The following is an 11,643-nucleotide window of genomic DNA, read 5'->3' on the forward strand; positions in this document are numbered from 1 at the left end:
CATTGAATCGCTCCATTGATTAATTTTCTAAAGAAAACGATGAAGGAAAAAAAAAACCTTGCTTTCTCCTGGATACATGAACCCGGTGGTATAGTGCTGATACTGGCTCCAAGTATACATCGTGTATATCGTCAAACGGCAAGACCCAAAGCCCATTCAACAACAGTCAAGCAGTCGCCGCCATGGCTCTTCAAACTCTTCTCGGCGACTGCTGCAAACAACATATTACAGATTCGTCGGCTTGGTGAGGCCTGATTCTTCTCCCAATTACCGTGAGCGCGCGACATAATAAGACGATCGTCGTCCGCCGAGGAAGGGATTGCTGGGCTCGACGACGGGATCGTCTCTGTAGCGCAGGTAATCCCGTCCGTCGACAGTCGTCCGGGGGATCCTGTCTGCCGGATCATACCGCCCGAGCCTGTCTTGCATTCTTCGGTCTCGCTCCAGGTCGTCTCGTTGCCGTTCGTACTGAGCGTCTTGCAGCCGGCGCAAGTCGCGACTCTGTCGGATTTCGTCGTCCAGCCTGGTTCGGTACAGGTCCTCGCCCATCCTGTCGAGGTCGTCCGCAAAGACCTCTCGCCGAGCCTCGTGGTCTGTTATCCGACGGAAGAGGGGAGGAGCCTGGATGACCTTGGGTCGAAGGGAGCCCCGTATCGCCTCATCCTCTCGGCCGTTCCGGTATGCCTGCTCCACCAGCCTGTCGACGTCCACGACTGGCGTGAGTGCCTTGGGTCCGGGTGAGGCTGGCTCTCTGGTGGATGTGCCGGTGGGGATGTAATCCACGTCCCGCTTCGAGTGACGACGAGGGACCTCAAGGCCAAATGCCTCTGGCCGCTCACGCTGGCGGTGACGGCTACGGCTCCTGTACCTCCCGTGATGAGAGCGGCGGGAGCTGGACCCAATGGACGACTCGGGTGTCATGTACTCGCTGCCTTCCGACTCCCAGCCGTCGTCGGATGTGAAGGAGCTTCTCGAGTCGCGCGGCGACCCAAAGTACAGCTTGAAGCCTTTGCCGGCTGGCGGCACGACCTCAATGTTGGCGGACCTACCCTGGTGGCCCTGTCCACCGATGTGTCCCGGTCTCGGTCCAGCCGGCTGCCCGCCCATAGGCTGTCCCGCGAACGGCTGCCCGCCCATGTGCTGGCCGCCGACCGGTTGCGGGCCGAGAGGCTGGCCTCCCATCGGCTGAGGTCCCATCGGGAACCCCATGGGTGGCTGCTGCGGCCGTGGCTGATGGTGCATTGGCGGCGCAGGAGGCATCTGCGGCATCGCCTGAGGTGGCGGGTGAGCCTGCTGGGGTTGATGATGCTGAGGCGGGAAATGAGGCATGGGCTGACCCATGGGAGGGCCTTGCGCCATGTTTGCGTGGTGAGCAGCCGCCCGCTGTTGCTGTTGCTGATGTTGCTGCTGCTGCTGCTGCTGCTGCTGCTGTGGCTGGCCCTGGGACTGCGGCTTCTTGGACTTTCGGATCTCGTCGAGCATCTTGAGCGCGTTCTCGCTGTCTCTCGGTACCCTCTTGAAGTACGCCGTGACGGAGACGCGCTCCTTCCTGGTCTTGGACTTGGGCTTGGACTTGGACGACTTGGCCGTCTCGATCTTGTACTCCTTGTTCTTCTTGCTTTTCTTGCCGTCCTTGCCGTCCTTGTCCTTCTTGTCCTTGTCCTTGTCCTTGCTCTTCTTCTCCGTCTTGTGGTACAGGGTGGAGTTTTCCTCGATTTTCTTGATCTTCCAGTCCAGCTGGGTCAAGATGTATCGGTATCGGGGGTCGGGGTCCGTCTCCTCCAGGTGGGCCTGGGTCTCCTCCAGCTGGCGCTGGATGAGCTCGTGGAGGCTGGCCTTCTTGTCGACCACGGAGCCTTCCTTGGCCAGCTCACGGATCTTTCGGTTGGCCTCGTGCTGCGAGATGTCGGCCTCCTCTGTGCGTGTTACGCGCTCCCATGACGGCGTCGCCGGGTACCCCTCCTCGTCCAGCTCGTTGGGGCTGGTCCACTTCTCGTGGCGGACGACGATGATGCTGGATAGGAGCTGGCGCGCGTCGGCCTCGGTGGGGTTCTTGAGACGTAGGTCAGATATCTCGACAGAGTGCTTGGCTCGGCGCTCTGGCGGTAGCCGCTGAACGGGTGGGCGAGCGGCCATGTTCGCATTGCCAGCAGCCATGTGAGGGCCGCTCATGGGCTGAGGGAAAGCTTGATGGCCGTTCATCATGGGCGGCGGTCTGTGCTGGGGCGGCATCTGGGGCTGTTGCATTTGAGGCATCTGCGGCTGTGGCATAGGCTGGGGCATCGCCTGGTGCGGCATCTGGGGCATGGGAGGCGGAGGCATTGGGCCCATGGGCCTCCCGTGAAGGGGATGGGCAGGAGGAGTCGGCGCGGGAGGAGGTGGAGGAGGGACGTTGGCTTGCTGTCGAGGAGCAGCAGGCCCATTGGGGCCATTCAGTTGAATGACACCGGGTGGTAGGTTTGCCATGACGGATGGCGAACGAGTGGAGCAGGATTGACTTGAGCACTGTCCATCCGGAGCATAAGACGAACGGGATCTGGGGGCAGGACGGTGGGTATTTCTATGAGTCGTGGCGGCAGGGCACATGGGCAGAGCGCATGGCATCCATCCATCCATACATACATACATACGCACTTACATGCCCACGCACATACGGCTCTGCTCTAGTGCCGCGCGCGCTGCGGTTCACGCCACCTACGGGGGGAGCGCTGCCTGGCTGGGCCCGGGAGCGTGGGAGACGGAGTGAGAGAGACACCCAAAGAGAGAGACAGAGAGATGGCGTCGCAGAGTGAGGCGGTCAAGACCGAGGAGCGTGATGTGTGTGCCATACGTGGCCGAGGCGTGGGCCAAGGGAGGGGGGTGGAAGGGGCGCAAGAGAGGGTGTGGCGATGCGCTTCGTCGAGGCTCTCTTCCCGGCTGGGCGGAGAGAGAGAGAGAGAGGGCAGCTGCGGCGTGGAATTGGGTAGGGGTGTGCGACGCCAGAAAATGTGCAGCTTGTTCGGTGAGTGGGCGTTCCGTTCGTCTCGTCAACGACTGGTCTGCCGCCGCTCATGAGGAAGAGTCACTGCCGCCGGGTCGGCGATCGTGGGCCGGCTTCATGTACGCCGGACAGGGATGGCGGGCGTTTGGAGCCGCTGTGGTCTGTGTATTGTTTGTCATCTGTGGTATGTACTCTGTAGTCTGCAGACTGTATGTACCTGTCATGCTTTTGGTGCGCAGGGCCGCACATGGGCGGCTGCCTGGACGGTACCGCAGGGCCGCATTGTTGCATCTGCAGCGGGCGGATCGTGGTTCATCGGAGGTGAGGGGCCATGTGGAGCGTTTGACCGTTCGCTCTGGCGTTCGGGACGAGACGAACACCGGCGTGTATGCCTCAATGGGCCGCGGCCGACGACGGCATCAGGGACCAGCACTTTCACGCCTGTCTGCCTGCCATGGATGCCATGGAAGCCTGGGCCGGCCGGGGGCAGACCGCAAAGGGAGCAGCGTCGAGCGGCTCCCAAACGAGGCAACCTGTTGCCTAACAGCGCGGGTGCTGGACATACCGAAGAGGACGGCGATGCGGCGCAGGCTGGGTGAGTGAGTGACTGGAAGGAGCAGTGTGGAGGAGGGAGAGGGAGGGGAGGGGGCCCGCATGGGACGGCGTCGATGGGTGGGCAGACTTGGTTAATTCAGTACCTCTGCGGCGTACATACATGCAGTCTGTACACTGCAGTCCACACGTTTGCGAGTATCTCTTCAAGTACAGTAGTACATGAAGCATGTACCCCAATGGCCTCTACATAAGTAGTACTGTACGACAAGCATGGGCTGCAGACTTGGTACATACAGTAACTGCCCACCTACATGAAATGTACGCCCGATCACCATGGGTGCAGCCTCGTTTTGGCTGGTTTCGAGGGCCGCCTCGCTGCAGCCCGCGACGGCGTCCAAGGTCTGGCTGCTCGCTTGGGTTGGCCCGATGCATGCAGCCTCAAGTGCTGATGGGCTGTGGAGGGGGCGAAGGCATGACCCATTGGCTGCGGTCCCGGGGGGTGGTCGTCACTGGTGGCCTCTCTCTCTCTCTCTCTCTCTCTCACACTGCGCGTGGGTATTTTTTACAATTAGAGTCATTGGACTCTTGCGACGGGCGGCGGCGCCAGCTGACGCAGATAGAATACGTCAAGTCAAGTTCTGTCCATGCAATGCACGCAGCAGCGGCGATTTGCTTGGGGAGGAGGGGTGCGGGTGGGACGGACGCCTCTCTTGGCCTGCCATCCTGCCTCCCGTTGAAGACAATGACGAGGGACCAGACAACGACGGCGGCCCCAGTCCACGCCGGGCGGGACGATGCGATTCGCGGCGCCGGGCGGGCGGGGCGCCGCCAATTGTCCAGGGGCTTCGGGGCCGCGGGCCTGGAGGTTGAGCGGGGACCACAATTGAGCCTCTTTGAGTGTCTCGATGTCTTGAATCTTGATGCTGTACTATCACAGGCTTTTCCTCCCCTCACTCCCTCACTCCCCCCGGTCGAGAAACATCGAGGTGTTCTAGAATGGGGGGTGAAACGGGCGCGGGCGAGCGCTCGCCGTCCCGGTGCGTAGGACAAAGACGCCGCGGGCTTTTCTGGCTTGCGACACCCGCGGCGCGCGCACGACATGCTTCGGAACTGTCGTCCGTGTCTGAGGGCCTGTGAGTGTGTGCCTCTGCGGCAGTGTCGTTGTCGTCGTCGTCGTCTCACGGTGTCCGCCCTGCGTCGTCTTGACTTCGGTGCCACGCCGCGTGCAGACGTGCGAAGAAAGAGAATCCCCGGTTTGCACGGCTGGGTCTCGAGATCGTCGTGTTGCGCCGAGGCCCGATTTCCTCCCCCACGTCGTATCCTGACGCGTCGACAGTCACGAATTCACGATGATGTGGTGGTGGTGAGTGGTGGTGACGACAATACAAGACGTAGCTGCGATCTGTTGGTCGCCTCGCCCGAGGCCGTGTAACGGCGACGGTGTAGAAGGCGAGCGCCAGGGCAAGGAGTTGTTGTCGCCGTCGCGCGGAGAGGGACGGAGGAGCAAAGCAGTTGCATTTGCACTTGCGGCTACAGTGCTTGCGCTTGCTTACCGGGCATTCATCCATCCATCCATCCATCCATCCATTCACGCATGCACGCCCGCCTTGAACGTCATTATTATGTCTCTTCCCACCGGCCTTCGGTGTGTTGATGTCCATTCACGTTTCGTTTTTCGCCACCCGTCCAGGGGACAGGGGGACTTTGATACATACTACATACTACTACCGTCGTGAGGCAAACAACTGCCGTGTGACGGAGGGGAGGGGCGGCGGCGCGGCCACCGAGACGGCAACGACGCAGCGACGCGACGCAACGCAACGTGGTGAAGAGGTGCGTTGCATCAGGCGAGCGATGCAGAGCTGTGCGGTATCGTCGTGCTCTGCAGTGCCGCAGCGCCACTGACAGACAGGAGAGCAAAGAGCAAGACGTTTGATATCTGGTCCCGGCCAACCTTACCTCCCCAGACACCCACGCGCCAGGATGGCGGCTACACCACCAGGCCCTCGAAGTGAGCGCCTCCTCGCCGCGCGCCGCAGAGCCCACGAGCGACACGGATGAGTCCTACTGCTCCGGCTGACTTATCATGCAGGAAGCCATGCAATGCAAGCCCCCGTGTGACCCTTTTTTGCCGTCGGCCCAATCCGCAGACCCCGAGCAGGGGTTGGTGACGCGCTTCGCCAGCGGGCGCAGCCTGCCTGCTGGTGTCCTGTCCTGTGTCTGCACTTTGACAAGAAGCGCACACGTCGTTCTGCCGCCGCTGTCAAAAGTGCAGGATTGGGCGTTTTGGGGGGGTTTTCGTTTTGTTTCAAGCCGCTGGGCTGCCTTGCCGCCGCCCACACACACGAGCGCGCGTTGGGCCGACCCGGCCCGGCCGCTCTCCTCCCCCACCATCCCGGGGGGTGTGTGTGTGAGAGAGAGTTTGCAGCTTTGCCCTGGGGAAACCAATCAATCGGGGATTCATTGGGGGCGATGGCTTGCCGGGCTTGCGATGGCTTCCGCCGGGCTGGGAACGGGCAGCCCCAATATTGTTTCGGTGGGCCGACGATCGGTGTCCATGGATTTGTCTATGGCAGTGTGGCGCGCCGCCCCTCCCGAGACTGGGTCTTGGGGACTTGGGACTCTTCGGTGTCGGTGTCCGAGTTTCGGTTGCTCTTTTCGGTAATGGCAAGGACGGACGTCGACTTCTGTCTATGCATTGGACAGGCGGAGACCGAACTCGCGAGGAATGTCGTATAAGACACGAGATATATTTCAGACGTAAAAAGTAACACGATTATCGTGTTCCCTGTTCGTGAAAATCGACGCGCTGCTGTTGCTCCAGTTCTCTTGAAAGAGTTACTGTGCCTCCACTTAACACTAACAACGGCGGCGGCAACTCGTGATAATGTCTTCACGCGGCCCGGCCTACACGGCCCCCCACGTCCGTGAATCGCCCATCGTCGTGTAACAACAGTCCCCGTCCCCCTCTCGCTCGACGTCACCGACAGCCACGGCCATGACGCACCAACCAGCACCACCACCGCCACGCCACGAACCAACAACGACGGCCGTCTGAAACAAGCGGCCCAGAGCGACTCCCACGACGAAGAGGTGCCCCACGATGGCACACAGCGCCTATCGAATCGTGCCCCTGGTGGTGGTGGCGCCCGCCGGCCTCGAGCCCGGCCAAGATGGCAACGCCGCCGCACCGCATCCTGAGAGCCTTCAGCAAGTAAAGGACAACCAGGACCAGTGCTATTACTATCGGGTCCAGGGAGAGCAGCACCGGCGGCGCCTCGTCGACGCCCTCGTCGCGCTGCACGTCGCCTGCATCCAGTTCGACGGCGCCCTGATGCGCTTCCACCCGCCCTTTGGCGCCGCCCAGTGGCAGCGCATGCGGCTCTTTTGGGACGAGCGCGTCGCCCAGGCCGAGGCCGGGCGCAGGGTCGTCCTGCTCGCCCTGCCAGCTGCCGCTTCCGTGCCTGCGCCTGTGCCTGTGCCTGGCGCTGGTGCTGACGTGAATGCTGGGGGTGGCGGTGTTGGTGGTGTTGGACTTGGCGCTGGTGATGGTGCTTCAGAGCATCAGGGCAGCGGTAACCATGACGCCAATGACAACGACGTAAACGCAGGCATAGACATCGCAGGCGTCGTCGAGCTCGCCACCCCAGACACCGACACGGGCCCCTTCCGCGCCGACGTCGAGATGCTCATGGTCTCGCCGGACCACCGCCGCGCCGGCCTGGGCAAGCGGCTCATGGCCGCGGTCGAGGACGCCGGCCGCCAGCGAGGCAGGACCCTGCTCGTACGTTTTGCCCGTTTTCCCCTTGCTGCATGCGCTGCCCTCGAGCTTCGGCTTTTCTCCTGCTACCGAGGATGGGTCATGATGGTGGGATGGTGGTGGCATGAAAGGAGAGGGAGAGGGAAGGGGTGGGGGCCATGTAGGACCGTTGTTGCGTTGCGTTGCGTTGCGTTGAGGCTCTGCTGCTGCTCCTCGGTCCCCCTTCCCCCCTCCAACTCTTCCCCTCCCCTGCCATCCCCTGCCCTTTCCTCTCGCCACTTGCCCCCCCTCCCCGGATTTCTCGTTCGCCTTGTATTCGCGGCTGACAACATCCCCCCCTCTCCCCCGAACAGCAACTCTCCACCACGGCAGGATCCGTCGCCGAGGAGCGCCTCTACCCTGCCCTGGGGTACACCAAGGTCCGTCCATCTCGTCTCTCACAGAACGTGCTCTCCCTCGCGCCACCACAACCCCGACCCGACCCGCATGCTCGTCATGTTCCCCCCTCGCTGCCCCTGCCTCCGATGCCCTTCTCGGTCTCGTGTGTACGAAAGAAGTACAGGTTGATGTTTGCTGCTGACTTCAAAAACCAGCTCGGCACCGTGCCCAACTACGGCATCTCGCCCGTGGACGGACAGCTCGTGGACGGGGTGTACTTTTACAAGGACCTGAGCCGGCCCCCAACAGGCGTGTAAGTCCCCGTGTACAAACTACACACGTAGTAGTGTTGTGGAGGAGTGAACGAGGATAGTTACCGAAAATAAAAACACGTCATTCCTCTTCGATCCTGGTTCCCGACTCCGGGGTGGGTGGCGGAGCATGCACCCACCCTCGCGGAGCCTCCATACCGAAGAACCCCTGCAGGCAGGCCTCAGGCGCACTTCGGTGTCCTCGCCACCCCGTGAACGACGACGACGTCGTGGCATCACACGCTGCGCTGCAACTACGCTGCAAAGTCTTCTTCTTTGTCTACCCTGTAATCCTGTCTGAGAGAAGATGATGTCGTAAAGGGCCTGTGCTGCCTCCCGCCGCCCGACAATGCCCATGTAAACACCACGGCCAAATGTAACCAGACAAGCCCATGACATGCGCCGAAAACACCGTGTCCCGTTCATGGCGCCTCACGCCAGGTACGTGTAGGCATTGTCCTCTCGCTCAATGTAGTCCTTCTCAATAAGGCTGCGTTGCACTGTCAGTTCCAACCGTTGCCAGAGGGGGCGTCATTGCGATATAGATCGACATACCTTTCAATCTCCTTCTTGATCGCTGCAGGCTCGACGCTGCCGCGCTTCTTTGTCAAGTTGATGACCTCCGCCACGAGCTCTGCGTGCCCCATGCTCTTGCGGCTCTTCATAATGCGCACAATAGCCGCCTGCGTCTCGAACCGACGATCCTGCGCGATCCTTTCGTGCGTCGCCTTGTTCTCCTCCTTGGTCTCCTTGAGCTGGATCTGGTTGATTTTGACGCGGTACTTGGGGTCCGAGAACGCCGTATTGAAGGAGAAAGTGTCGGTCGGCTTGACGTCCCGGCCCTTGGGGTGCTTCAACAGCACGCGGGCCTTGCCGCACGCCAGCGACTGCAGCGTGCGCTCCAGGTCTCCGCCCTGCAAGCCCGTCGCCGCCGATATCTGATCGTACGTCAGGAACCCGGTCTCACCGGACACGTCGTTGAACAGCATCAATACGACGGCCTGGTACGCCGACACGAGAAGCTCCTTGGGTCCCTTGGGAAACGACGCCTTGATCGCGCAGTGTGCCAGAGAATGCTTCCACGTCAAAATGCGGCCCGTATGCTTATTTTTGTAGTGTCCATCGAAGCGCTCAATCTCCGTGGCGACTGCATCGGGCAGGTTCAGCCGGACGTCTGGGTATGTCGGCCATGCCGAGGCCGAGAGGATCATGACGGAGAGATCCACGCGGGCCTTTCGCTCCGGCTCGGCGTCTCTCCATTGCTTGTACCCCTCCATCTCATCCTTGGCCAGCTCCTGGTCTTTAAACATTTGCTCCAGGTTGTGCGTGAAGTTGGAGCCACACTCGCTGCGCAGCTTCGTGAGCATGTTGCGCTCCGCGTCCTGGCTCGCGCTGCGGCCCATGAGCAGCCGCCTGGCGAGGTCCTTCTTGTAGAACGCTTCGAACGCGTCTTTGCCCTCGATGAACCTGAACAGCTCGAGCGCCTGGTCCAGCTGTCGGTCGAGCTCTGCGTCTTCGTCGGCGCTGCTTGCGTGGCCCAGTTTCTCGGCCGCGGCCCGGTCCTTGACGTCCGACAGGAGATCTTTAGGCAGCGCCTTGAGGCCGCCTCGCAACAGCATGTCAATGTACTTGGCTGTCATCTCGCCAATCTTGGACGTCCCCGAGTCCCAGCAGGCAGCTGTTGCCCGGTCGTTCATGAACTTGCCAAATGCTTCGCGCATTCCCCACAAGAATACCTCATCCTTGTCGAAGGCGTCGCGAATCATCAGGTCTAGTGAACGTCGGAGCTCCAGCAGCCGCAGCACCATCTCGTCGCCGCGCTCCTTGTCTGAGACGATGGACGCCCCTGTTGATCGGATGTAGTCGGCCCACGGTGCCTTCAGCTTCTTTTGTATTCCGGACAGCCTCAGCAGCTCGTACAGCCCCTTCATCGACTTAAAGTCCTTCTCGGACAATAGGTGTGCCAGGCTGCCACCGTTCAACAGCTTGTCCGAGTACTGATCGATGAGGATCTTGTAGGCCGAGTCCATGAGCTGCTTCTCGGTGGTACTCTCCAGGTTGTAGGCGATGCATCGGTAGTCTTCCTTCTGCAGCAGCGTCTCGCATGCCGCAATGTACTCTTTGAGGCTGGCACCGCTCCAGGACTCGCCAAACTCCTTGAAGTAGGCATCTGACTGCTTCAGGAACAGCGGCTCAAAGTGTTTAACATAGACGCCGAGCACGTAAAGCATTCTTATGGCGTCCTTGAGAAGGCTGCCGTCCATGCGCCCGTCACCCCGACGGTCGTACTCTACCATCTCGCAGATACCTGCCACTGCTCGCTTGCCCGTCAGGCGGTCTGCAGGAACCGCCGGCTGTGCAAACGCCATTCGCCGAAAGTAGGCAATGGTCATGTCGTTAATAGACGGTAGTGATTCTCGAAGTAGGTATGTTCTGTCGAGGTAGCTAAACGTCGACCGCAGTGTAATCTGCCGCCATCAGTCAGTCAACGCCGCATCAGCCGGGACGACGGACAGCGCTTACCGCCTGAGAATTCCACGTCTTCCACTCGGCCAGCACGCTCCTCAGCGTGTCCAGATCCGAGCCGGCTCCCGCTCGCTTTATCCTAAACAACACCACGTCCTGAAGGTGATGGTCCACACGGTTCGTGAGCATGCCGCAAATCTTGGCCGCATGCCCCCTTCGGCACATGTCCTCGACGCCGCGATATAACCGCTCGAGCGGAACCGCGGGACGCTCGCCCGCCAGGATGGCATCGATGGCCGCCTGCAGCTCCCTCTCGGTCCGCGCATAGTACTCGTCGACATGGGCGGCGTCGCTCTTGGTCGAGGCGCGGAGGTTCTTGATGACAAGCTTCTTGGCGCCGCTGTAGGGCTGGAAGGCCGAGCCCGCGGGCCTGGCCTGCGCCGGCGCGGCAGCGACGGGAGAGCCGGGGCCGGAACTGGTGAGATCGATGGCCGTCTCGGGCATCTTGCCCCTCGCCCGCGCGCTGGCCATGCTGGGCGGCGTATCTGCAGCGAACTTGGGACGTTTAGCCGCTGTGGCGGCGGACGACGACGAGGAGAGGCGAGGCCGGCGGCGAGAAGGAGTGTCGGGTTCGGCCTGCATGGGGCGCGCGCGCTGTCGACGGGAGGCCCCGCGACGGTGGACTTTCTGTGCCTCTTCTCGCGCGCTCCTCCCCCCAGGTCGGGGCTGCGTGCGGTCCGCGGATGCTCTCGGCGACGGCGGAGCGAGGAGGAGCTAGAAGAAGTCGAGCTTTGGGGTTCGAGAAACTACCCGACTGCGAAGGACAGCAGCGGAACCGAGATGGCGGATGCGAGTGCTGTCGCGCTGGCAATGCCGGAGGAGTCGGTCGGTTGCACCGGGAGTCGTCGCGTCACTCGATGTGGATGATGATGCTGGGAGAGGTGGGAGCTTCCAGTTCCTCTGCTTGCATTCTTCAGCCAAGGTAGGTGGAACTGTAGTGGCGCTACAGCGCCAGCAGCAGCACCTCGAATGCCGGGGCGGGACCGACCCCGCCATTAGACGACGGAGTTAGTGGGTTCGGGAGCGCAGTAGCTCCGGCTTGGTTCCCGTTGGACGCGCAAACGACCGTCTCGTCAAGCGACCCGACGCCGCGGCAGCGGGCCATTCCAAGTTGGCCTAACCTGCACCAGCGA

The 11,643-nt window shown here is 61.7% G+C and overlaps 3 protein-coding genes across 3 annotated transcripts; 1 reads left to right on the forward strand and 2 right to left on the reverse strand.

Moving 5' to 3' along the window:
• Window positions 1–267: 267 nt before the first annotated feature.
• On the reverse strand, window positions 268–2,322 carry PLICBS_000624 (uncharacterized protein; the record flags this gene model as incomplete). Its single annotated transcript, XM_065599634.1, has 1 exon — window positions 268–2,322. The coding sequence occupies one exon, from the start codon at window positions 2,320–2,322 to the stop codon at window positions 268–270; it is 2,055 nt and encodes a 684-aa protein (XP_065455706.1).
• A 4,316-nt stretch (window positions 2,323–6,638) lies between these two features.
• On the forward strand, window positions 6,639–7,990 carry PLICBS_000625 (uncharacterized protein; the record flags this gene model as incomplete). The annotated part of the gene is made up of 2 exons (XM_065599635.1): window positions 6,639–7,319; window positions 7,889–7,990. 2 exons carry the CDS (start codon window positions 6,639–6,641, stop codon window positions 7,988–7,990), a joined length of 783 nt encoding a protein of 260 aa, XP_065455707.1.
• Window positions 7,991–8,416: 426 nt separating this feature from the next.
• On the reverse strand, window positions 8,417–11,092 carry PLICBS_000626 (uncharacterized protein; the record flags this gene model as incomplete). The annotated part of the gene is made up of 3 exons (XM_065599636.1): window positions 8,417–8,474; window positions 8,540–10,452; window positions 10,508–11,092. The coding sequence occupies 3 exons, from the start codon at window positions 11,090–11,092 to the stop codon at window positions 8,417–8,419; spliced, it is 2,556 nt and encodes an 851-aa protein (XP_065455708.1).
• Between the last annotated feature and the right edge of the window lie 551 nt (window positions 11,093–11,643).

This window comes from Purpureocillium lilacinum, assembly GCF_023168085.1.
Source record: "Purpureocillium lilacinum CBS 284.36 DNA, scaffold_1, whole genome shotgun sequence".
In the NCBI taxonomy this organism is placed as follows: domain Eukaryota; kingdom Fungi; phylum Ascomycota; class Sordariomycetes; order Hypocreales; family Ophiocordycipitaceae; genus Purpureocillium; species Purpureocillium lilacinum.